This window comes from Leucoraja erinacea, chromosome 29, assembly GCF_028641065.1.
Source record: "Leucoraja erinacea ecotype New England chromosome 29, Leri_hhj_1, whole genome shotgun sequence".
Lineage (NCBI taxonomy): Eukaryota > Metazoa > Chordata > Chondrichthyes > Rajiformes > Rajidae > Leucoraja > Leucoraja erinaceus.
In genome coordinates this window covers 12,834,161-12,860,057 of record NC_073405.1, presented here as the reverse complement: position 1 = coordinate 12,860,057, position 25,897 = coordinate 12,834,161, and the positions used below count along the sequence as shown (strand labels likewise).

Here is a 25,897-nt window from a genome sequence, read left to right as displayed (position 1 = left end):
ATCAATCAGTAATTTGTCAACTGACCTGCAAAACAATAACACTTGCTGTAGAGTTGAACAATGCTGAATTGGGATCTTGTAAATCTGCTGCTGAGGTCAAGTTTGTTACAACGAAGGTCACGTTAAAATCAAAAGGATTTGTTTGCATATTTGGAGTTGTGGTCTGTATTGGTGATATCGCTGTTAAGAAATTGTGCAAAATTATTAAACAATCAAATTAAAAAAAGCTTTTTGTTGAATTATTCTTAACATTTAGTGTAAAGAAGGGAAAGAGTATTACACATAGATGAATAATGTATAGGTCTATGCTCTATGGCCACTGTAAAATGACCCAAATAAGTAGGTCAATGGTAGGACCTTGCTGCAGTTGAAGAGGATGAGTTTGAGTTTGCGTTTGAGTTTAGTTCGTTATCATGTGTACCGAGGTAAAGTGAAAAGCTTTTGTTGCATGCTAATCAGTTGGCGGAAATACTATACATGATTTCAATCATGCCATTCACAGTGTACAAATAAATACATGATGAAGGGAATAATGTGAATTACTTTTGATGAAGGGAGAATAAAAAATGTGATTAATATAGGATTAGTATAAAGGGGTGGATTGCCATTGGCACAGAATCCATGATCCAAAGAGTCAATTTCTGTGCTGTAGCCACCATGACACTAACGGTCTATGATTATCATTTCCAATGAAGCAAAGATTGGTACATTGGTATTTTGGGTGCAACCGATGGAATGTATGGCCAGCAGTGGAGATGAAAACATGATGATGATAGGATGGTAACATCTCATCCACTTTCCATTGTCACACACTTGCTGTGTTAACGTCACTAATACGGAGACCATATCTGACAATATTTAATGAACGTTTGGTAAATATATTCACTGATGTTATCCACTGCAACAAAAGGCAATTTTATTGAAAGATGAAATTCAAAACAGTACTCACTGGTTGTAGGTGATGGTTCATTGTAACCTGAAAGATTAAAAGAATAATTATGTATCTGGCAAAATGTGTACATTAAATAGGGGAAAATGATTGATTATGAAATTTTCTGAACTTTTCACTCTAATGCTTATTTAAGTGATACATACCGTTCACGTAGAGGCTGTTACTGTCCAGAGAATATGGTCCTAGAGTGGTGATGTTATTAGACAGGTCTCTGAACACACGGTACAATCTAACCCTGTTAACATCCTGGGGATCAGAGTCAATTGTGAAGGTGCAGTTTGCATGAACTCTGGTGCCTTGTGTGGCTGCGGTGCTGTGGAATAGATGCAGAGGTAATTGAGTAAATCTGCTTGACTTAAGATGTCAGACAGTTTGGGATTAGAAACTATTGATTAAAACATTGGGGAATAGAAATTATTTATATACTCAAGCACATAATATGTATGTCATTTGCCAGAATAAATGTAGGCGGGAATATGGCATTCAATTAGCAAAATAAATTAAATATTTCCTCTGTAGACTGTTTCTGTGCAATTATTGATTCCTGAGGCATTTTTTTAGTACAAAAATTAATACATTGGGAATGGAATGGGCCATGATTTTGGGAATCAACATACATCAGAGCTCATCAGAGATGTGTTTTCACCACTGCAATCCATGGCCTGGATCTGTTTCCTCTCAAACCAATGCTAAAGCAGACCTTGCAAGCACTTGGTGGCAACATTTACATGAGTCGACCACAATATCTGCATGATGCGGGAAATGTCTAGAATCTGAAAGTCACCTTCTGATATTTCTGGTGCACCACTGCATGTCCATGAACCTACACATCATTGTGGCCATGGCACATGAATTACTTGGGATGCACCACCATGGACGTTGTGAAACTCCTTAGAAATCCACAAATATTGGTTTGGGAATTATTTTTGAGAAAAACAAGTCTAAATATGAGATGCCATTTTTCTATCAGAGTTGCCATTTAGGAAATGTTGATGCACTTGCAGTTACATGTGCTTGTCTGAGGTTGCACGTGGTGTTGATGCAAATACTGACCCGGATTAATCTTAGTTTTCCTTACCTGAATGAAAGAACTTTGCAGCTGAAGAAGGTTTTGTTAACATTACTGCTGCGAAACAGTTGGTTCAGCTGTAAACAGGCAATGGTTAGAGTATTAGACTCTCTGAACCATGAGTAATGAATGAATTAATTAAATCAATCAGTAATTTGTCAACTGACCTGCAAAACAATAACACTTGCTGTAGAGTTGAACAATGCTGAATTGGGATCTTGTAAATCTGCTGCTGAGGTCAAGTTTGTTACAACGAAGGTCACGTTAAAATCAAAAGGATTTGTTTGCATATTTGGAGTTGTGGTCTGTATTGGTGATATCGCTGTTAAGAAATTGTGCAAAATTATTAAACAATCAAATTAAAAAAAGCTTTTTGTTGAATTATTCTTAACATTTAGTGTAAAGAAGGGAAAGAGTATTACACATAGATGAATAATGTATAGGTCTATGCTCTATGGCCACTGTAAAATGACCCAAATAAGTAGGTCAATGGTAGCACCTTGCTGCAGTTGAAGAGGATGAGTTTGAGTTTGCGTTTGAGTTTAGTTCGTTATCATGTGTACCGAGGTAAAGTGAAAAGCTTTTTTTGCATGCTAATCAGTTGGCGGAAATACTATACATGATTTCAATCATGCCATTCACAGTGTACAAATAAATACATGATGAAGGGAATAATGTGAATTACTTTTGATGAAGGGAGAATAAAAAATGTGATTAATATAGGATTAGTATAAAGGGGTGGATTGCCATTGGCACAGAATCCATGATCCAAAGAGTCAATTTCTGTGCTGTAGCCACCATGACACTAACGGTCTATGATTATCATTTCCAATGAAGCAAAGATTGGTACATTGGTATTTTGGGTGCAGCCGATGGAATGTATGGCCAGCAGTGGAGATGAAAACATGATGATGATAGGATGGTAACATCTCATCCACTTTCCATTGTCACACACTTGCTGTGTTAACGTCACTAATACGGAGACCATATCTGACAATATTTAATGAACGTTTGGTAAATATATTCACTGATGTTATCCACTGCAACAAAAGGCAATTTTATTGAAAGATGAAATTCAAAACAGTACTCACTGGTTGTAGGTGATGGTTCATTGTAACCTGAAAGATTAAAAGAATAATTATGTATCTGGCAAAATGTGTACTTTAAATAGGGGAAAATGATTGATTATGAAATTTTCTGAACTTTTCACTCTAATGCTTATTTAAGTGATACATACCGTTCACGTAGAGGCTGTTACTATCCAGAGAATATGGTCCTAGAGTGGTGATGTTATTAGACAGGTCTCTGAACACACGGTACAATCTAACCCTGTTAACATCCTGGGGATCAGAGTCAATTGTGAAGGTGCAGTTTGCATGAACTCTGGTGCCTTGTGTGGCTGCGGTGCTGTGGAATAGATGCAGAGGTAATTGAGTAAATCTGCTTGACTTAAGATGTCAGACAGTTTGGGATTAGAAACTATTGATTAAAACATTGGGGAATAGAAATTATTTATATACTCAAGCACATAATATGTATGTCATTTGCCAGAATAAATGTAGGCGGGAATATGGCATTCAATTAGCAAAATAAATTAAATATTTCCTCTGTAGACTGTTTCTGTGCAATTATTGATTCCTGAGGCATTTTTTTAGTACAAAAATTAATACATTGGGAATGGAATGGGCCATGATTTTGGGAATCAACATACATCAGAGCTCATCAGAGATGTGTTTTCACCACTGCAATCCATGGCCTGGATCTGTTTCCTCTCAAACCAATGCTAAAGCAGACCTTGCAAGCACTTGGTGGCAACATTTACATGAGTCGACCACAATATCTGCATGATGCGGGAAATGTCTAGAATCTGAAAGTCACCTTCTGATATTTCTGGTGCACCACTGCATGTCCATGAACCTACACATCATTGTGGCCATGGCACATGAATTACTTGGGATGCACCACCATGGACGTTGTGAAACTCCTTAGAAATCCACAAATATTGGTTTGGGAATTATTTTTGAGAAAAACAAGTCTAAATATGAGATGCCATTTTTCTATCAGAGTTGCCATTTAGGAAATGTGGATGCACTTGCAGTTACATGTGCTTGTCTGAGGTTGCACGTGGTGTTGATGCAAATACTGACCCGGATTAATCTTAGTTTTCCTTACCTGAATGAAAGAACTTTGCAGCTGAAGAAGGTTTTGTTAACATTACTGCTGCGAAACAGTTGGTTCAGCTGTAAACAGGCAATGGTTAGAGTATTAGACTCTCTGAACCATGAGTAATGAATGAATTAATTAAATCAATCAGTAATTTGTCAACTGACCTGCAAAACAATAACACTTGCTGTAGAGTTGAACAATGCTGAATTGGGATCTTGTAAATCTGCTGCTGAGGTCAAGTTTGTTACAACGAAGGTCACGTTAAAATCAAAAGGATTTGTTTGCATATTTGGAGTTGTGGTCTGTATTGGTGATATCGCTGTTAAGAAATTGTGCAAAATTATTAAACAATCAAATTAAAAAAAGCTTTTTGTTGAATTATTCTTAACATTTAGTGTAAAGAAGGGAAAGAGTATTACACATAGATGAATAATGTATAGGTCTATGCTCTATGGCCACTGTAAAATGACCCAAATAAGTAGGTCAATGGTAGCACCTTGCTGCAGTTGAAGAGGATGAGTTTGAGTTTGCGTTTGAGTTTAGTTCGTTATCATGTGTACCGAGGTAAAGTGAAAAGCTTTTGTTGCATGCTAATCAGTTGGCGGAAATACTATACATGATTTCAATCATGCCATTCACAGTGTACAAATAAATACATGATGAAGGGAATAATGTGAATTACTTTTGATGAAGGGAGAATAAAAAATGTGATTAATATAGGATTAGTATAAAGGGGTGGATTGCCATTGGCACAGAATCCATGATCCAAAGAGTCAATTTCTGTGCTGTAGCCACCATGACACTAACGGTCTATGATTATCATTTCCAATGAAGCAAAGATTGGTACATTGGTATTTTGGGTGCAACCGATGGAATGTATGGCCAGCAGTGGAGATGAAAACATGATGATGATAGGATGGTAACATCTCATCCACTTTCCATTGTCACACACTTGCTGTGTTAACGTCACTAATACGGAGACCATATCTGACAATATTTAATGAACGTTTGGTAAATATATTCACTGATGTTATCCACTGCAACAAAAGGCAATTTTATTGAAAGATGAAATTCAAAACAGTACTCACTGGTTGTAGGTGATGGTTCATTGTAACCTGAAAGATTAAAAGAATAATTATGTATCTGGCAAAATGTGTACATTAAATAGGGGAAAATGATTGATTATGAAATTTTCTGAACTTTTCACTCTAATGCTTATTTAAGTGATACATACCGTTCACGTAGAGGCTGTTACTGTCCAGAGAATATGGTCCTAGAGTGGTGATGTTATTAGACAGGTCTCTGAACACACGGTACAATCTAACCCTGTTAACATCCTGGGGATCAGAGTCAATTGTGAAGGTGCAGTTTGCATGAACTCTGGTGCCTTGTGTGGCTGCGGTGCTGTGGAATAGATGCAGAGGTAATTGAGTAAATCTGCTTGACTTAAGATGTCAGACAGTTTGGGATTAGAAACTATTGATTAAAACATTGGGGAATAGAAATTATTTATATACTCAAGCACATAATATGTATGTCATTTGCCAGAATAAATGTAGGCGGGAATATGGCATTCAATTAGCAAAATAAATTAAATATTTCCTCTGTAGACTGTTTCTGTGCAATTATTGATTCCTGAGGCATTTTTTTAGTACAAAAATTAATACATTGGGAATGGAATGGGCCATGATTTTGGGAATCAACATACATCAGAGCTCATCAGAGATGTGTTTTCACCACTGCAATCCATGGCCTGGATCTGTTTCCTCTCAAACCAATGCTAAAGCAGACCTTGCAAGCACTTGGTGGCAACATTTACATGAGTCGACCACAATATCTGCATGATGCGGGAAATGTCTAGAATCTGAAAGTCACCTTCTGATATTTCTGGTGCACCACTGCATGTCCATGAACCTACACATCATTGTGGCCATGGCACATGAATTACTTGGGATGCACCACCATGGACGTTGTGAAACTCCTTAGAAATCCACAAATATTGGTTTGGGAATTATTTTTGAGAAAAACAAGTCTAAATATGAGATGCCATTTTTCTATCAGAGTTGCCATTTAGGAAATGTTGATGCACTTGCAGTTACATGTGCTTGTCTGAGGTTGCACGTGGTGTTGATGCAAATACTGACCCGGATTAATCTTAGTTTTCCTTACCTGAATGAAAGAACTTTGCAGCTGAAGAAGGTTTTGTTAACATTACTGCTGCGAAACAGTTGGTTCAGCTGTAAACAGGCAATGGTTAGAGTATTAGACTCTCTGAACCATGAGTAATGAATGAATTAATTAAATCAATCAGTAATTTGTCAACTGACCTGCAAAACAATAACACTTGCTGTAGAGTTGAACAATGCTGAATTGGGATCTTGTAAATCTGCTGCTGAGGTCAAGTTTGTTACAACGAAGGTCACGTTAAAATCAAAAGGATTTTGTTTGCATATTTGGAGTTGTGGTCTGTATTGGTGATATCGCTGTTAAGAAATTGTGCAAAATTATTAAACAATCAAATTAAAAAAAGCTTTTTGTTGAATTATTCTTAACATTTAGTGTAAAGAAGGGAAAGAGTATTACACATAGATGAATAATGTATAGGTCTATGCTCTATGGCCACTGTAAAATGACCCAAATAAGTAGGTCAATGGTAGCACCTTGCTGCAGTTGAAGAGGATGAGTTTGAGTTTGCGTTTGAGTTTAGTTCGTTATCATGTGTACCGAGGTAAAGTGAAAAGCTTTTGTTGCATGCTAATCAGTTGGCGGAAATACTATACATGATTTCAATCATGCCATTCACAGTGTACAAATAAATACATGATGAAGGGAATAATGTGAATTACTTTTGATGAAGGGAGAATAAAAAATGTGATTAATATAGGATTAGTATAAAGGGGTGGATTGCCATTGGCACAGAATCCATGATCCAAAGAGTCAATTTCTGTGCTGTAGCCACCATGACACTAACGGTCTATGATTATCATTTCCAATGAAGCAAAGATTGGTACATTGGTATTTTGGGTGCAACCGATGGAATGTATGGCCAGCAGTGGAGATGAAAACATGATGATGATAGGATGGTAACATCTCATCCACTTTCCATTGTCACACACTTGCTGTGTTAACGTCACTAATACGGAGACCATATCTGACAATATTTAATGAACGTTTGGTAAATATATTCACTGATGTTATCCACTGCAACAAAAGGCAATTTTATTGAAAGATGAAATTCAAAACAGTACTCACTGGTTGTAGGTGATGGTTCATTGTAACCTGAAAGATTAAAAGAATAATTATGTATCTGGCAAAATGTGTACATTAAATAGGGGAAAATGATTGATTATGAAATTTTCTGAACTTTTCACTCTAATGCTTATTTAAGTGATACATACCGTTCACGTAGAGGCTGTTACTGTCCAGAGAATATGGTCCTAGAGTGGTGATGTTATTAGACAGGTCTCTGAACACACGGTACAATCTAACCCTGTTAACATCCTGGGGATCAGAGTCAATTGTGAAGGTGCAGTTTGCATGAACTCTGGTGCCTTGTGTGGCTGCGGTGCTGTGGAATAGATGCAGAGGTAATTGAGTAAATCTGCTTGACTTAAGATGTCAGACAGTTTGGGATTAGAAACTATTGATTAAAACATTGGGGAATAGAAATTATTTATATACTCAAGCACATAATATGTATGTCATTTGCCAGAATAAATGTAGGCGGGAATATGGCATTCAATTAGCAAAATAAATTAAATATTTCCTCTGTAGACTGTTTCTGTGCAATTATTGATTCCTGAGGCATTTTTTTAGTACAAAAATTAATACATTGGGAATGGAATGGGCCATGATTTTGGGAATCAACATACATCAGAGCTCATCAGAGATGTGTTTTCACCACTGCAATCCATGGCCTGGATCTGTTTCCTCTCAAACCAATGCTAAAGCAGACCTTGCAAGCACTTGGTGGCAACATTTACATGAGTCGACCACAATATCTGCATGATGCGGGAAATGTCTAGAATCTGAAAGTCACCTTCTGATATTTCTGGTGCACCACTGCATGTCCATGAACCTACACATCATTGTGGCCATGGCACATGAATTACTTGGGGATGCACCACCATGGACGTTGTGAAACTCCTTAGAAATCCACAAATATTGGTTTGGGAATTATTTTTGAGAAAAACAAGTCTAAATATGAGATGCCATTTTTCTATCAGAGTTGCCATTTAGGAAATGTTGATGCACTTGCAGTTACATGTGCTTGTCTGAGGTTGCACGTGGTGTTGATGCAAATACTGACCCGGATTAATCTTAGTTTTCCTTACCTGAATGAAAGAACTTTGCAGCTGAAGAAGGTTTTGTTAACATTACTGCTGCGAAACAGTTGGTTCAGCTGTAAACAGGCAATGGTTAGAGTATTAGACTCTCTGAACCATGAGTAATGAATGAATTAATTAAATCAATCAGTAATTTGTCAACTGACCTGCAAAACAATAACACTTGCTGTAGAGTTGAACAATGCTGAATTGGGATCTTGTAAATCTGCTGCTGAGGTCAAGTTTGTTACAACGAAGGTCACGTTAAAATCAAAAGGATTTGTTTGCATATTTGGAGTTGTGGTCTGTATTGGTGATATCGCTGTTAAGAAATTGTGCAAAATTATTAAACAATCAAATTAAAAAAAGCTTTTTGTTGAATTATTCTTAACATTTAGTGTAAAGAAGGGAAAGAGTATTACACATAGATGAATAATGTATAGGTCTATGCTCTATGGCCACTGTAAAATGACCCAAATAAGTAGGTCAATGGTAGCACCTTGCTGCAGTTGAAGAGGATGAGTTTGAGTTTGCGTTTGAGTTTAGTTCGTTATCATGTGTACCGAGGTAAAGTGAAAAGCTTTTGTTGCATGCTAATCAGTTGGCGGAAATACTATACATGATTTCAATCATGCCATTCACAGTGTACAAATAAATACATGATGAAGGGAATAATGTGAATTACTTTTGATGAAGGGAGAATAAAAAATGTGATTAATATAGGATTAGTATAAAGGGGTGGATTGCCATTGGCACAGAATCCATGATCCAAAGAGTCAATTTCTGTGCTGTAGCCACCATGACACTAACGGTCTATGATTATCATTTCCAATGAAGCAAAGATTGGTACATTGGTATTTTGGGTGCAACCGATGGAATGTATGGCCAGCAGTGGAGATGAAAACATGATGATGATAGGATGGTAACATCTCATCCACTTTCCATTGTCACACACTTGCTGTGTTAACGTCACTAATACGGAGACCATATCTGACAATATTTAATGAACGTTTGGTAAATATATTCACTGATGTTATCCACTGCAACAAAAGGCAATTTTATTGAAAGATGAAATTCAAAACAGTACTCACTGGTTGTAGGTGATGGTTCATTGTAACCTGAAAGATTAAAAGAATAATTATGTATCTGGCAAAATGTGTACATTAAATAGGGGAAAATGATTGATTATGAAATTTTCTGAACTTTTCACTCTAATGCTTATTTAAGTGATACATACCGTTCACGTAGAGGCTGTTACTGTCCAGAGAATATGGTCCTAGAGTGGTGATGTTATTAGACAGGTCTCTGAACACACGGTACAATCTAACCCTGTTAACATCCTGGGGATCAGAGTCAATTGTGAAGGTGCAGTTTGCATGAACTCTGGTGCCTTGTGTGGCTGCGGTGCTGTGGAATAGATGCAGAGGTAATTGAGTAAATCTGCTTGACTTAAGATGTCAGACAGTTTGGGATTAGAAACTATTGATTAAAACATTGGGGAATACAAATTATTTATATACTCAAGCACATAATATGTATGTCATTTGCCAGAATAAATGTAGGCGGGAATATGGCATTCAATTAGCAAAATAAATTAAATATTTCCTCTGTAGACTGTTTCTGTGCAATTATTGATTCCTGAGGCATTTTTTTAGTACAAAAATTAATACATTGGGAATGGAATGGGCCATGATTTTGGGAATCAACATACATCAGAGCTCATCAGAGATGTGTTTTCACCACTGCAATCCATGGCCTGGATCTGTTTCCTCTCAAACCAATGCTAAAGCAGACCTTGCAAGCACTTGGTGGCAACATTTACATGAGTCGACCACAATATCTGCATGATGCGGGAAATGTCTAGAATCTGAAAGTCACCTTCTGATATTTCTGGTGCACCACTGCATGTCCATGAACCTACACATCATTGTGGCCATGGCACATGAATTACTTGGGATGCACCACCATGGACGTTGTGAAACTCCTTAGAAATCCATAAATATTGGTTTGGGAATTATTTTTGAGAAAAACAAGTCTAAATATGAGATGCCATTTTTCTATCAGAGTTGCCATTTAGGAAATGTTGATGCACTTGCAGTTACATGTGCTTGTCTGAGGTTGCACGTGGTGTTGATGCAAATACTGACCCGGATTAATCTTAGTTTTCCTTACCTGAATGAAAGAACTTTGCAGCTGAAGAAGGTTTTGTTAACATTACTGCTGCGAAACAGTTGGTTCAGCTGTAAACAGGCAATGGTTAGAGTATTAGACTCTCTGAACCATGAGTAATGAATGAATTAATTAAATCAATCAGTAATTTGTCAACTGACCTGCAAAACAATAACACTTGCTGTAGAGTTGAACAATGCTGAATTGGGATCTTGTAAATCTGCTGCTGAGGTCAAGTTTGTTACAACGAAGGTCACGTTAAAATCAAAAGGATTTGTTTGCATATTTGGAGTTGTGGTCTGTATTGGTGATATCGCTGTTAAGAAATTGTGCAAAATTATTAAACAATCAAATTAAAAAAAGCTTTTTGTTGAATTATTCTTAACATTTAGTGTAAAGAAGGGAAAGAGTATTACACATAGATGAATAATGTATAGGTCTATGCTCTATGGCCACTGTAAAATGACCCAAATAAGTAGGTCAATGGTAGCACCTTGCTGCAGTTGAAGAGGATGAGTTTGAGTTTGCGTTTGAGTTTAGTTCGTTATCATGTGTACCGAGGTAAAGTGAAAAGCTTTTGTTGCATGCTAATCAGTTGGCGGAAATACTATACATGATTTCAATCATGCCATTCACAGTGTACAAATAAATACATGATGAAGGGAATAATGTGAATTACTTTTGATGAAGGGAGAATAAAAATTGTGATTAATATAGGATTAGTATAAAGGGGTGGATTGCCATTGGCACAGAATCCATGATCCAAAGAGTCAATTTCTGTGCTGTAGCCACCATGACACTAACGGTCTATGATTATCATTTCCAATGAAGCAAAGATTGGTACATTGGTATTTTGGGTGCAACCGATGGAATGTATGGCCAGCAGTGGAGATGAAAACATGATGATGATAGGATGGTAACATCTCATCCACTTTCCATTGTCACACACTTGCTGTGTTAACGTCACTAATACGGAGACCATATCTGACAATATTTAATGAACGTTTGGTAAATATATTCACTGATGTTATCCACTGCAACAAAAGGCAATTTTATTGAAAGATGAAATTCAAAACAGTACTCACTGGTTGTAGGTGATGGTTCATTGTAACCTGAAAGATTAAAAGAATAATTATGTATCTGGCAAAATGTGTACATTAAATAGGGGAAAATGATTGATTATGAAATTTTCTGAACTTTTCACTCTAATGCTTATTTAAGTGATACATACCGTTCACGTAGAGGCTGTTACTGTCCAGAGAATATGGTCCTAGAGTGGTGATGTTATTAGACAGGTCTCTGAACACACGGTACAATCTAACCCTGTTAACATCCTGGGGATCAGAGTCAATTGTGAAGGTGCAGTTTGCATGAACTCTGGTGCCTTGTGTGGCTGCGGTGCTGTGGAATAGATGCAGAGGTAATTGAGTAAATCTGCTTGACTTAAGATGTCAGACAGTTTGGGATTAGAAACTATTGATTAAAACATTGGGGAATAGAAATTATTTATATACTCAAGCACATAATATGTATGTCATTTGCCAGAATAAATGTAGGCGGGAATATGGCATTCAATTAGCAAAATAAATTAAATATTTCCTCTGTAGACTGTTTCTGTGCAATTATTGATTCCTGAGGCATTTTTTTAGTACAAAAATTAATACATTGGGAATGGAATGGGCCATGATTTTGGGAATCAACATACATCAGAGCTCATCAGAGATGTGTTTTCACCACTGCAATCCATGGCCTGGATCTGTTTCCTCTCAAACCAATGCTAAAGCAGACCTTGCAAGCACTTGGTGGCAACATTTACATGAGTCGACCACAATATCTGCATGATGCGGGAAATGTCTAGAATCTGAAAGTCACCTTCTGATATTTCTGGTGCACCACTGCATGTCCATGAACCTACACATCATTGTGTCCATGGCACATGAATTACTTGGGATGCACCACCATGGACGTTGTGAAACTCCTTAGAAATCCACAAATATTGGTTTGGGAATTATTTTTGAGAAAAACAAGTCTAAATATGAGATGCCATTTTTCTATCAGAGTTGCCATTTAGGAAATGTTGATGCACTTGCAGTTACATGTGCTTGTCTGAGGTTGCACGTGGTGTTGATGCAAATACTGACCCGGATTAATCTTAGTTTTCCTTACCTGAATGAAAGAACTTTGCAGCTGAAGAAGGTTTTGTTAACATTACTGCTGCGAAACAGTTGGTTCAGCTGTAAACAGGCAATGGTTAGAGTATTAGACTCTCTGAACCATGAGTAATGAATGAATTAATTAAATCAATCAGTAATTTGTCAACTGACCTGCAAAACAATAACACTTGCTGTAGAGTTGAACAATGCTGAATTGGGATCTTGTAAATCTGCTGCTGAGGTCAAGTTTGTTACAACGAAGGTCACGTTAAAATCAAAAGGATTTGTTTGCATATTTGGAGTTGTGGTCTGTATTGGTGATATCGCTGTTAAGAAATTGTGCAAAATTATTAAACAATCAAATTAAAAAAAGCTTTTTGTTGAATTATTCTTAACATTTAGTGTAAAGAAGGGAAAGAGTATTACACATAGATGAATAATGTATAGGTCTATGCTCTATGGCCACTGTAAAATGACCCAAATAAGTAGGTCAATGGTAGCACCTTGCTGCAGTTGAAGAGGATGAGTTTGAGTTTGCGTTTGAGTTTAGTTCGTTATCATGTGTACCGAGGTAAAGTGAAAAGCTTTTGTTGCATGCTAATCAGTTGGCGGAAATACTATACATGATTTCAATCATGCCATTCACAGTGTACAAATAAATACATGATGAAGGGAATAATGTGAATTACTTTTGATGAAGGGAGAATAAAAAATGTGATTAATATAGGATTAGTATAAAGGGGTGGATTGCCATTGGCACAGAATCCATGATCCAAAGAGTCAATTTCTGTGCTGTAGCCACCATGACACTAACGGTCTATGATTATCATTTCCAATGAAGCAAAGATTGGTACATTGGTATTTTGGGTGCAACCGATGGAATGTATGGCCAGCAGTGGAGATGAAAACATGATGATGATAGGATGGTAACATCTCATCCACTTTCCATTGTCACACACTTGCTGTGTTAACGTCACTAATACGGAGACCATATCTGACAATATTTAATGAACGTTTGGTAAATATATTCACTGATGTTATCCACTGCAACAAAAGGCAATTTTATTGAAAGATGAAATTCAAAACAGTACTCACTGGTTGTAGGTGATGGTTCATTGTAACCTGAAAGATTAAAAGAATAATTATGTATCTGGCAAAATGTGTACATTAAATAGGGAAAAATGATTGATTATGAAATTTTCTGAACTTTTCACTCTAATGCTTATTTAAGTGATACATACCGTTCACGTAGAGGCTGTTACTGTCCAGAGAATATGGTCCTAGAGTGGTGATGTTATTAGACAGGTCTCTGAACACACGGTACAATCTAACCCTGTTAACATCCTGGGGATCAGAGTCAATTGTGAAGGTGCAGTTTGCATGAACTCTGGTGCCTTGTGTGGCTGCGGTGCTGTGGAATAGATGCAGAGGTAATTGAGTAAATCTGCTTGACTTAAGATGTCAGACAGTTTGGGATTAGAAACTATTGATTAAAACATTGGGGAATAGAAATTATTTATATACTCAAGCACATAATATGTATGTCATTTGCCAGAATAAATGTAGGCGGGAATATGGCATTCAATTAGCAAAATAAATTAAATATTTCCTCTGTAGACTGTTTCTGTGCAATTATTGATTCCTGAGGCATTTTTTTAGTACAAAAATTAATACATTGGGAATGGAATGGGCCATGATTTTGGGAATCAACATACATCAGAGCTCATCAGAGATGTGTTTTCACCACTGCAATCCATGGCCTGGATCTGTTTCCTCTCAAACCAATGCTAAAGCAGACCTTGCAAGCACTTGGTGGCAACATTTACATGAGTCGACCACAATATCTGCATGATGCGGGAAATGTCTAGAATCTGAAAGTCACCTTCTGATATTTCTGGTGCACCACTGCATGTCCATGAACCTACACATCATTGTGTCCATGGCACATGAATTACTTGGGATGCACCACCATGGACGTTGTGAAACTCCTTAGAAATCCATAAATATTGGTTTGGGAATTATTTTTGAGAAAAACAAGTCTAAATATGAGATGCCATTTTTCTATCAGAGTTGCCATTTAGGAAATGTTGATGCACTTGCAGTTACATGTGCTTGTCTGAGGTTGCACGTGGTGTTGATGCAAATACTGACCCGGATTAATCTTAGTTTTCCTTACCTGAATGAAAGAACTTTGCAGCTGAAGAAGGTTTTGTTAACATTACTGCTGCGAAACAGTTGGTTCAGCTGTAAACAGGCAATGGTTAGAGTATTAGACTCTCTGAACCATGAGTAATGAATGAATTAATTAAATCAATCAGTAATTTGTCAACTGACCTGCAAAACAATAACACTTGCTGTAGAGTTGAACAATGCTGAATTGGGATCTTGTAAATCTGCTGCTGAGGTCAAGTTTGTTACAACGAAGGTCACGTTAAAATCAAAAGGATTTGTTTGCATATTTGGAGTTGTGGTCTGTATTGGTGATATCGCTGTTAAGAAATTGTGCAAAATTATTAAACAATCAAATTAAAAAAAGCTTTTTGTTGAATTATTCTTAACATTTAGTGTAAAGAAGGGAAAGAGTATTACACATAGATGAATAATGTATAGGTCTATGCTCTATGGCCACTGTAAAATGACCCAAATAAGTAGGTCAATGGTAGCACCTTGCTGCAGTTGAGGAGGATGAGTTTGAGTTTGCGTTTGAGTTTAGTTCGTTATCATGTGTACCGAGGTAAAGTGAAAAGGTTTTGTTGCATGCTAATCAGTTGGCGGAAATACTATACATGATTTCAATCATGCCATTCACAGTGTACAAATAAATACATGATGAAGGGAATAATGTGAATTACTTTTGATGAAGGGAGAATAAAAAATGTGATTAATATAGGATTAGTATAAAGGGGTGGATTGCCATTGGCACAGAATCCATGATCCAAAGAGTCAATTTCTGTGCTGTAGCCACCATGACACTAACGGTCTATGATTATCATTTCCAATGAAGCAAAGATTGGTACATTGGTATTTTGGGTGCAACCGATGGAATGTATGGCCAGCAGTGGAGATGAAAACATGATGATGATAGGATGGTAACATCTCATCCACTTTCCATTGTCACACACTTGCTGTGTTAACGTCACTAATACGGAGACCATATCTGACAATATTTAATGAACGTTTGGTAAATATATTCACTGATGTTATCCACTGCAACAAAAGGCAATTTTATTGAAAGATGAAATTCAAAACAGTACTCACTGGTTGTAGGTGATGGTTCATTGTAACCTGAAAGATTAAAAGAATAATTATGTATCTGGCAAAATGTGTACATTAAATAGGGGAAAATGATTGATTATGAAATTTTCTGAACTTTTCACTCTAATGCTTATTTAAGTGATACATACCGTTCACGTAGAGGCTGTTACTGTCCAGAGAATATGGTCCTAGAGTGGTGATGTTATTAGACAGGTCTCTGAACACACGGTACAATCTAACCCTGTTAACATCCTGGGGATCAGAGTCAATTGTGAAGGTGCAGTTTGCATGAACTCTGGTGCCTTGTGTGGCTGCGGTGCTGTGGAATAGATGCAGAGGTAATTGAGTAAATCTGCTTGACTTAAGATGTCAGACAGTTTGGGATTAGAAACTATTGATTAAAACATTGGGGAATAGAAATTATTTATATACTCAAGCACATAATATGTATGTCATTTGCCAGAATAAATGTAGGCGGGAATATGGCATTCAATTAGCAAAATAAATTAAATATTTCCTCTGTAGACTGTTTCTGTGCAATTATTGATTCCTGAGGCATTTTTTTAGTACAAAAATTAATACATTGGGAATGGAATGGGCCATGATTTTGGGAATCAACATACATCAGAGCTCATCAGAGATGTGTTTTCACCACTGCAATCCATGGCCTGGATCTGTTTCCTCTCAAACCAATGCTAAAGCAGACCTTGCAAGCACTTGGTGGCAACATTTACATGAGTCGACCACAATATCTGCATGATGCGGGAAATGTCTAGAATCTGAAAGTCACCTTCTGATATTTCTGGTGCACCACTGCATGTCCATGAACCTACACATCATTGTGTCCATGGCACATGAATTACTTGGGATGCACCACCATGGACGTTGTGAAACTCCTTAGAAATCCATAAATATTGGTTTGGGAATTATTTTTGAGAAAAACAAGTCTAAATATGAGATGCCATTTTTCTATCAGAGTTGCCATTTTGGAAATGTTTATGCACTTGCAGTTACATGTGCTTGTCTGAGGTTGCACGTGGTGTTGATGCAAATACTGACCCGGATTAATCTTAGTTTTCCTTACCTGAATGAAAGAACTTTGCAGCTGAAGAAGGTTTTGTTAACATTACTGCTGCGAAACAGTTGGTTCAGCTGTAAACAGGCAATGGTTAGAGTATTAGACTCTCTGAACCATGAGTAATGAATGAATTAATTAAATCAATCAGTAATTTGTCAACTGACCTGCAAAACAATAACACTTGCTGTAGAGTTGAACAATGCTGAATTGGGATCTTGTAAATCTGCTGCTGAGGTCAAGTTTGTTACAACGAAGGTCACGTTAAAATCAAAAGGATTTGTTTGCATATTTGGAGTTGTGGTCTGTATTGGTGATATCGCTGTTAAGAAATTGTGCAAAATTATTAAACAATCAAATTAAAAAAAGCTTTTTGTTGAATTATTCTTAACATTTAGTGTAAAGAAGGGAAAGAGTATTACACATAGATGAATAATGTATAGGTCTATGCTCTATGGCCACTGTAAAATGACCCAAATAAGTAGGTCAATGGTAGCACCTTGCTGCAGTTGAGGAGGATGAGTTTGAGTTTGCGTTTGAGTTTAGTTCGTTATCATGTGTACCGAGGTAAAGTGAAAAGCTTTTGTTGCATGCTAATCAGTTGGCGGAAATACTATACATGATTTCAATCATGCCATTCACAGTGTACAAATAAATACATGATGAAGGGAATAATGTGAATTACTTTTGATGAAGGGAGAATAAAAAATGTGATTTATATAGGATTAGTATAAAGGGGTGGATTGCCATTGGCACAGAATCCATGATCCAAAGAGTCAATTTCTGTGCTGTAGCCGCCATGCCACTAACGGTCTATGATTATCATTTCCAATGAAGCAAAGATTGGTACATTGGTATTTTGGGTGCAACCGATGGAATGTATGGCCAGCAGTGGAGATGAAAACATGATGATGATAGGATGGTAACATCTCATCCACTTTCCATTGTCACACACTTGCTGTGTTAACGTCACTAATACGGAGACCATATCTGACAATATTTAATGAACGTTTGGTAAATATATTCACTGATGTTATCCACTGCAACAAAAGGCAATTTTATTGAAAGATGAAATTCAAAACAGTACTCACTGGTTGTAGGTGATGGTTCATTGTAACCTGAAAGATTAAAAGAATAATTATGTATCTGGCAAAATGTGTACATTAAATAGGGGAAAATGATTGATTATGAAATTTTCTGAACTTTTCACTCTAATGCTTATTTAAGTGATACATACCGTTCACGTAGAGGCTGTTACTGTCCAGAGAATATGGTCCTAGAGTGGTGATGTTATTAGACAGGTCTCTGAACACACGGTACAATCTAACCCTGTTAACATCCTGGGGATCAGAGTCAATTGTGAAGGTGCAGTTTGCATGAACTCTGGTGCCTTGTGTGGCTGCGGTGCTGTGGAATAGATGCAGAGGTAATTGAGTAAATCTGCTTGACTTAAGATGTCAGACAGTTTGGGATTAGAAACTATTGATTAAAACATTGGGGAATAGAAATTATTTATATACTCAAGCACATAATATGTATGTCATTTGCCAGAATAAATGTAGGCGGGAATATGGCATTCAATTAGCAAAATAAATTAAATATTTCCTCTGTAGACTGTTTCTGTGCAATTATTGATTCCTGAGGCATTTTTTTAGTACAAAAATTAATACATTGGGAATGGAATGGGCCATGATTTTGGGAATCAACATACATCAGAGCTCATCAGAGATGTGTTTTCACCACTGCAATCCATGGCCTGGATCTGTTTCCTCTCAAACCAATGCTAAAGCAGACCTTGCAAGCACTTGGTGGCAACATTTACATGAGTCGACCACAATATCTGCATGATGCGGGAAATGTCTAGAATCTGAAAGTCACCTTCTGATATTTCTGGTGCACCACTGCATGTCCATGAACCTACACATCATTGTGTCCATGGCACATGAATTACTTGGGATGCACCACCATGGACGTTGTGAAACTCCTTAGAAATCCATAAATATTGGTTTGGGAATTATTTTTGAGAAAAACAAGTCTAAATATGAGATGCCATTTTTCTATCAGAGTTGCCATTTAGGAAATGTTGATGCACTTGCAGTTACATGTGCTTGTCTGAGGTTGCACGTGGTGTTGATGCAAATACTGACCCGGATTAATCTTAGTTTTCCTTACCTGAATGAAAGAACTTTGCAGCTGAAGAAGGTTTTGTTAACATTACTGCTGCGAAACAGTTGGTTCAGCTGTAAACAGGCAATGGTTAGAGTATTAGACTCTCTGAACCATGAGTAATGAATGAATTAATTAAATCAATCAGTAATTTGTCAACTGACCTGCAAAACAATAACACTTGCTGTAGAGTTGAACAATGCTGAATTGGGATCTTGTAAATCTGCTGCTGAGGTCAAGTTTGTTACAACGAAGGTCACGTTAAAATCAAAAGGATTTGTTTGCATATTTGGAGTTGTGGTCTGTATTGGTGATATCGCTGTTAAGAAATTGTGCAAAATTATTAAACAATCAAATTAAAAAAAGCTTTTTGTTGAATTATTCTTAACATTTAGTGTAAAGAAGGGAAAGAGTATTACACATAGATGAATAATGTATAGGTCTATGCTCTATGGCCACTGTAAAATGACCCAAATAAGTAGGTCAATGGTAGCACCTTGCTGCAGTTGAGGAGGATGAGTTTGAGTTTGCGTTTGAGTTTAGTTCGTTATCATGTGTACCGAGGAAAAGTGAAAAGCTTTTGTTGCATGCTAATCAGTTGGCGGAAATACTATACATGATTTCAATCATGCCATTCACAGTGTACAAATAAATACATGATGAAGGGAATAATGTGAATTACTTTTGATGAAGGGAGAATAAAAAATGTGATTTATATAGGATTAGTATAAAGGGGTGGATTGCCATTGGCACAGAATCCATGATCCAAAGAGTCAATTTCTGTGCTGTAGCCGCCATGCCACTAACGGTCTATGATTATCATTTCCAATGAAGCAAAGATTGGTACATTGGTATTTTGGGTGCAACCGATGGAATGTATGGCCAGCAGTGGAGATGAAAACATGATGATGATAGGATGGTAACATCTCATCCACTTTCCATTGTCACACACTTGCTGTGTTAACGTCACTAATACGGAGACCATATCTGACAATATTTAATGAACGTTTGGTAAATATATTCACTGATGTTATCCACTGCAACAAAAGGCAATTTTATTGAAAGATGAAATTCAAAACAGTACTCACTGGTTGTAGGTGATGGTTCATTGTAACCTGAAAGATTAAAAGAATAATTATGTATCTGGCAAAATGTGTACATTAAATAGGGGAAAATGATTGATTATGAAATTTTCTGAACTTTTCACTCTAATGCTTATTTAAGTGATACATACCGTTCACGTAGAGGCTGTTACTGTCCAGAGAATATGGTCCTAGAGTGGTGATGTTATTAGACAGGTCTCTGAACACACGGTACAATCTAACCCTGTTAACATCCTGGGGATCAGAGTCAATTGTGAAGGTGCAGTTTGCATGAACTCTGGTGCCTTGTGTGGCTGCGGTGCTGTGGAATAGATGCAGAGGTAATTGAGTAAATCTGCTTGACTTAAGATGTCAGACAGTTTGGGATTAGAAACTATTGATTAAAACATTGGGGAATAGAAATTATTTATATACTCAAGCACATAATATGTATGTCATTTGCCAGAATAAATGTAGGCGGGAATATGGCATTCAATTAGCAAAATAAATTAAATATTTCCTCTGTAGACTGTTTCTGTGCAATTATTGATTCCTGAGGCATTTTTTTAGTACAAAAATTAATACATTGGGAATGGAATGGGCCATGATTTTGGGAATCAACATACATCAGAGCTCATCAGAGATGTGTTTTCACCACTGCAATCCATGGCCTGGATCTGTTTCCTCTCAAACCAATGCTAAAGCAGACCTTGCAAGCACTTGGTGGCAACATTTACATGAGTCGACCACAATATCTGCATGATGCGGGAAATGTCTAGAATCTGAAAGTCACCTTCTGATATTTCTGGTGCACCACTGCATGTCCATGAACCTACACATCATTGTGTCCATGGCACATGAATTACTTGGGATGCACCACCATGGACGTTGTGAAACTCCTTAGAAATCCACAAATATTGGTTTGGGAATTATTTTTGAGAAAAACAAGTCTAAATATGAGATGCCATTTTTCTATCAGAGTTGCCATTTAGGAAATGTTGATGCACTTGCAGTTACATGTGCTTGTCTGAGGTTGCACGTGGTGTTGATGCAAATACTGACCCGGATTAATCTTAGTTTTCCTTACCTGAATGAAAGAACTTTGCAGCTGAAGAAGGTTTTGTTAACATTACTGCTGCGAAACAGTTGGTTCAGCTGTAAACAGGCAATGGTTAGAGTATTAGACTCTCTGAACCATGAGTAATGAATGAATTAATTAAATCAATCAGTAATTTGTCAACTGACCTGCAAAACAATAACACTTGCTGTAGAGTTGAACAATGCTGAATTGGGATCTTGTAAATCTGCTGCTGAGGTCAAGTTTGTTACAACGAAGGTCACGTTAAAATCAAAAGGATTTGTTTGCATATTTGGAGTTGTGGTCTGTATTGGTGATATCGCTGTTAAGAAATTGTGCAAAATTATTAAACAATCAAATTAAAAAAAGCTTTTTGTTGAATTATTCTTAACATTTAGTGTAAAGAAGGGAAAGAGTATTACACATAGATGAATAATGTATAGGTCTATGCTCTATGGCCACTGTAAAATGACCCAAATAAGTAGGTCAATGGTAGCACCTTGCTGCAGTTGAGGAGGATGAGTTTGAGTTTGCGTTTGAGTTTAGTTCGTTATCATGTGTACCGAGGAAAAGTGAAAAGCTTTTGTTGCATGCTAATCAGTTGGCGGAAATACTATACATGATTTCAATCATGCCATTCACAGTGTACAAATAAATACATGATGAAGGGAATAATGTGAATTACTTTTGATGAAGGGAGAATAAAAAATGTGATTTATATAGGATTAGTATAAAGGGGTGGATTGCCATTGGCACAGAATCCATGATCCAAAGAGTCAATTTCTGTGCTGTAGCCGCCATGCCACTAACGGTCTATGATTATCATTTCCAATGAAGCAAAGATTGGTACATTGGTATTTTGGGTGCAGCCGATGGAATGTATGGCCAGCAGTGGAGATGAAAACATGATGATGATAGGATGGTAACATCTCATCCACATTCCATTGTCACACACTTGCTGTGTTAACGTCACTAATACGGAGACCATATCTGACAATATTTAATGAACGTTTGGTAAATATATTCACTGATGTTATCCACTGCAACAAAAGGCAATTTTATTGAAAGATGAAATTCAAAACAGTACTCACTGGTTGTAGGTGATGGTTCATTGTAACCTGAAAGATTAAAAGAATAATTATGTATCTGGCAAAATGTGTACATTAAATAGGGGAAAATGATTGATTATGAAATTTTCTGAACTTTTCACTCTAATGCTTATTTAAGTGATACATACCGTTCACGTAGAGGCTGTTACTATCCAGAGAATATGGTCCTAGAGTGGTGATGTTATTAGACAGGTCTCTGAACACACGGTACAATCTAACCCTGTTAACATCCTGGGGATCAGAGTCAATTGTGAAGGTGCAGTTTGCATGAACTCTGGTGCCTTGTGTGGCTGCGGTGCTGTGGAATAGATGCAGAGGTAATTGAGTAAATCTGCTTGACTTAAGATGTCAGACAGTTTGGGATTAGAAACTATTGATTAAAACATTGGGGAATACAAATTATTTATATACTCAAGCACATAATATGTATGTCATTTGCCAGAATAAATGTAGGCGGGAATATGGCATTCAATTAGCAAAATAAATTAAATATTTCCTCTGTAGACTGTTTCTGTGCAATTATTGATTCCTGAGGTATTTTTTTAGTACAAAAATTAATACATTGGGAATGGGATGAGCCATGATTTTGGGAATCAACAGTACATCAGAGCTCATCAGAGATGTGTTTTCACCACTGCAATCCATGGCCTGGATCTGTTTCCTCTCAAACCAATGCTAATGGAGACCTTGTAAGCACTTGGTGGCAACATTTACATGAGTCGACCACAATATCTGCATGATGCGGGAAATGTCTAGAATCTGAAAGTCACCTTCTGATATTTCTGGTGCACCACTGCATGTCCATGAACCTACACATCATTGTGTCCATGGCACATGAATTACTTGGGATGCACCACCATGGACGTTGTGAAACTCCTTAGAAATCCACAAATATTGGTTTGGGAATTATTTTTGAGAAAAACAAGTCTAAATATGAGATGCCATTTTTCTATCAGAGTTGCCATTTAGGAAATGTTGATGCACTTGCAGTTACATGTGCTTGTCTGAGGTTGCACGTGGTGTTGATGCAAACACTGACCTGGATTAATCTTAGTTTTCCTTACCTGAATGAAAGAACTTTGCAGCTGAAGAAGGTTTTGTTAACATTACTGCTGCGAAACAGTTGGTTCAGCTGTAAACAGGCAATGGTTAGAGTATTAGACTCTCTGAACCATGAGTAATGAATGAATTAATTAAATCAATCAGTAATTTGTCAACTGACCTGCAAAACAATAACACTTGCTGTAGAGTTGAACAATGCTGAATTGGGATCTTGTAAATCTGCTGCTGAGGTCAAGTTTGTTACAACGAAGGTCACGTTAAAATCAAAAGGATTTGTTTGCATATTTGGAGTTGTGGTCTGTATTGGTGATATCGCTGTTAAGAAATTGTGCAAAATTATTAAACAATCAAATTAAAAAAAGCTTTTTGTTGAATTATTCTTAACATTTAATGTAAAGAAGGGAAAGAGTATTACACATAGATGAATAATGTATAGGTCTATGCTCTATGGCCACTGTAAAATGACCCAAATAAGTAGGTCAATGGTAGCACCTTGCTGCAGTTGAAGAGGATGAGTTTGAGTTTGCGTTTGAGTTTAGTTCTTTATCATGTGTACCGAGGAAAAGTGAAAAGCTTTTGTTGCATGCTAATCAGTTGGCGGAAATACTATACATGATTTCAATCATGCCATTCACAGTGTACAAATAAATACATGATAAAGGGAATAATGTGAATTACTTTTGATGAAGGGAGAATAAAAAATGTGATTTATATAGGATTAGTATAAAGGGGTGGATTGCCATTGGCACAGAATCCATGATCCAAAGAGTCAATTTCTGTGCTGTAGCCGCCATGCCACTAACGGTCTATGATTATCATTTCCAATGAAGCAAAGATTGGTACATTGGTATTTTGGGTGCAGCCGATGGAATGTATGGCCAGCAGTGGAGATGAAAACATGATGATGATAGGATGGTAACATCTCATCCACATTCCATTGTCACACACTTGCTGTGTTAACGTCACTAATACGGAGACCATATCTGACAATATTTAATGAACGTTTAGTAAATATATTCACTGATGTTATCCACTGCAACAAAAGGCAATTTTATTGAAAGATGAAATTCAAAACAGTACTCACTGGTTGTAGGTGATGGTTCATTGTAACCTGAAAGATTAAAAGAATAATTATGTATCTGGCAAAATGTGTACATTAAATAGGGGAAAATGATTGATTATGAAATTTTCTGAACTTTTCACTCTAATGCTTATTTAAGTGATACATACCGTTCACGTAGAGGCTGTTACTATCCAGAGAATATGGTCCTAGAGTGGTGATGTTATTAGACAGGTCTCTGAACACACGGTACAATCTAACCCTGTTAACATCCTGGGGATCAGAGTCAATTGTGAAGGTGCAGTTTGCATGAACTCTGGTGCCTTGTGTGGCTGCGGTGCTGTGGAATAGATGCAGAGGTAATTGAGTAAATCTGCTTGACTTAAGATGTCAGACAGTTTGGGATTAGAAACTATTGATTAAAACATTGGGGAATAGAAATTATTTATATACTCAAGCACATAATATGTATGCCATTTGCCAGAATAAATGTAGGCGGGAATATGGCATTCAATTAGCAAAATAAATTAAATATTTCCTCTGTAGACTGTTTCTGTGCAATTATTGATTCCTGAGGTATTTTTTTAGTACAAAAATTAATACATTGGGAATGGGATGAGCCATGATTTTGGGAATCAACAGTACATCAGAGCTCATCAGAGATGTGTTTTCACCACTGCAATCCATGGCCTGGATCTGTTTCCTCTCAAACCAATGCTAAAGCAGACCTTGTAAGCACTTGGTGGCAACATTTACATGAGTCGACCACAATATCTGCATGATGCGGGAAATGTCTAGAATCTGAAAGTCACCTTCTGATATTTCTGGTGCACCACTGCATGTCCATGAACCTACATATCATTGTGTCCATGGCACATGAATTACTTGGGATGCACCACCATGGACGTTGTGAAACTCCCTAGAAATCCACAAATATTGGTTTGGGAATTATTTTTGAGAAAAACAAGTCTAAATATGAGCTTGCCATTTTTCTATCAGAATTGCCATTTAGGAAATGTTGATGCACTTGCAGTTACATGTGCTTGTCTGAGGTTGCACGTGGTGTTGATGCAAATACTGACCCGGATTAATCTTAGTTTTCCTTACCTGAATGAAAGAACTTTGCAGCTGAAGAAGGTTTTGTTAACATTACTGCTGCGAAACAGTTGGTTCAGC

The 25,897-nt window shown here is 37.0% G+C and overlaps 1 protein-coding gene across 1 annotated transcript in view; it reads right to left on the bottom strand.

Annotated features, from left to right (window-relative positions):
* The window catches only part of LOC129710934 (mucin-16-like), a 98,689-nt gene that overhangs the window by 52,025 nt on the left and 20,767 nt on the right, over nt 1–25,897 (bottom strand). Inside the window, exons 12-56 of the mRNA XM_055658241.1 lie at nt 25,829–25,896; nt 24,892–25,061; nt 24,746–24,772; nt 23,822–23,976; nt 23,664–23,731; nt 22,728–22,897; nt 22,582–22,608; nt 21,658–21,812; nt 21,500–21,567; nt 20,565–20,734; nt 20,419–20,445; nt 19,495–19,649; nt 19,337–19,404; nt 18,402–18,571; nt 18,256–18,282; nt 17,332–17,486; nt 17,174–17,241; nt 16,239–16,408; nt 16,093–16,119; nt 15,169–15,323; nt 15,011–15,078; nt 14,076–14,245; nt 13,930–13,956; nt 13,006–13,160; nt 12,848–12,915; nt 11,913–12,082; nt 11,767–11,793; nt 10,843–10,997; nt 10,685–10,752; nt 9,750–9,919; nt 9,604–9,630; nt 8,680–8,834; nt 6,515–6,670; nt 6,357–6,424; nt 5,422–5,591; nt 5,276–5,302; nt 4,352–4,506; nt 4,194–4,261; nt 3,259–3,428; nt 3,113–3,139; nt 2,189–2,343; nt 2,031–2,098; nt 1,096–1,265; nt 950–976; nt 26–180 (exon numbers count right to left, since the gene is read on the bottom strand). Of these exons, the coding sequence (XP_055514216.1) occupies nt 26–180; nt 950–976; nt 1,096–1,265; nt 2,031–2,098; nt 2,189–2,343; nt 3,113–3,139; nt 3,259–3,428; nt 4,194–4,261; nt 4,352–4,506; nt 5,276–5,302; nt 5,422–5,591; nt 6,357–6,424; nt 6,515–6,670; nt 8,680–8,834; nt 9,604–9,630; nt 9,750–9,919; nt 10,685–10,752; nt 10,843–10,997; nt 11,767–11,793; nt 11,913–12,082; nt 12,848–12,915; nt 13,006–13,160; nt 13,930–13,956; nt 14,076–14,245; nt 15,011–15,078; nt 15,169–15,323; nt 16,093–16,119; nt 16,239–16,408; nt 17,174–17,241; nt 17,332–17,486; nt 18,256–18,282; nt 18,402–18,571; nt 19,337–19,404; nt 19,495–19,649; nt 20,419–20,445; nt 20,565–20,734; nt 21,500–21,567; nt 21,658–21,812; nt 22,582–22,608; nt 22,728–22,897; nt 23,664–23,731; nt 23,822–23,976; nt 24,746–24,772; nt 24,892–25,061; nt 25,829–25,896 (4,776 nt within the window). The remainder of the gene's footprint in view (nt 1–25; nt 181–949; nt 977–1,095; nt 1,266–2,030; nt 2,099–2,188; nt 2,344–3,112; nt 3,140–3,258; nt 3,429–4,193; nt 4,262–4,351; nt 4,507–5,275; nt 5,303–5,421; nt 5,592–6,356; nt 6,425–6,514; nt 6,671–8,679; nt 8,835–9,603; nt 9,631–9,749; nt 9,920–10,684; nt 10,753–10,842; nt 10,998–11,766; nt 11,794–11,912; nt 12,083–12,847; nt 12,916–13,005; nt 13,161–13,929; nt 13,957–14,075; nt 14,246–15,010; nt 15,079–15,168; nt 15,324–16,092; nt 16,120–16,238; nt 16,409–17,173; nt 17,242–17,331; nt 17,487–18,255; nt 18,283–18,401; nt 18,572–19,336; nt 19,405–19,494; nt 19,650–20,418; nt 20,446–20,564; nt 20,735–21,499; nt 21,568–21,657; nt 21,813–22,581; nt 22,609–22,727; nt 22,898–23,663; nt 23,732–23,821; nt 23,977–24,745; nt 24,773–24,891; nt 25,062–25,828; nt 25,897) is intronic.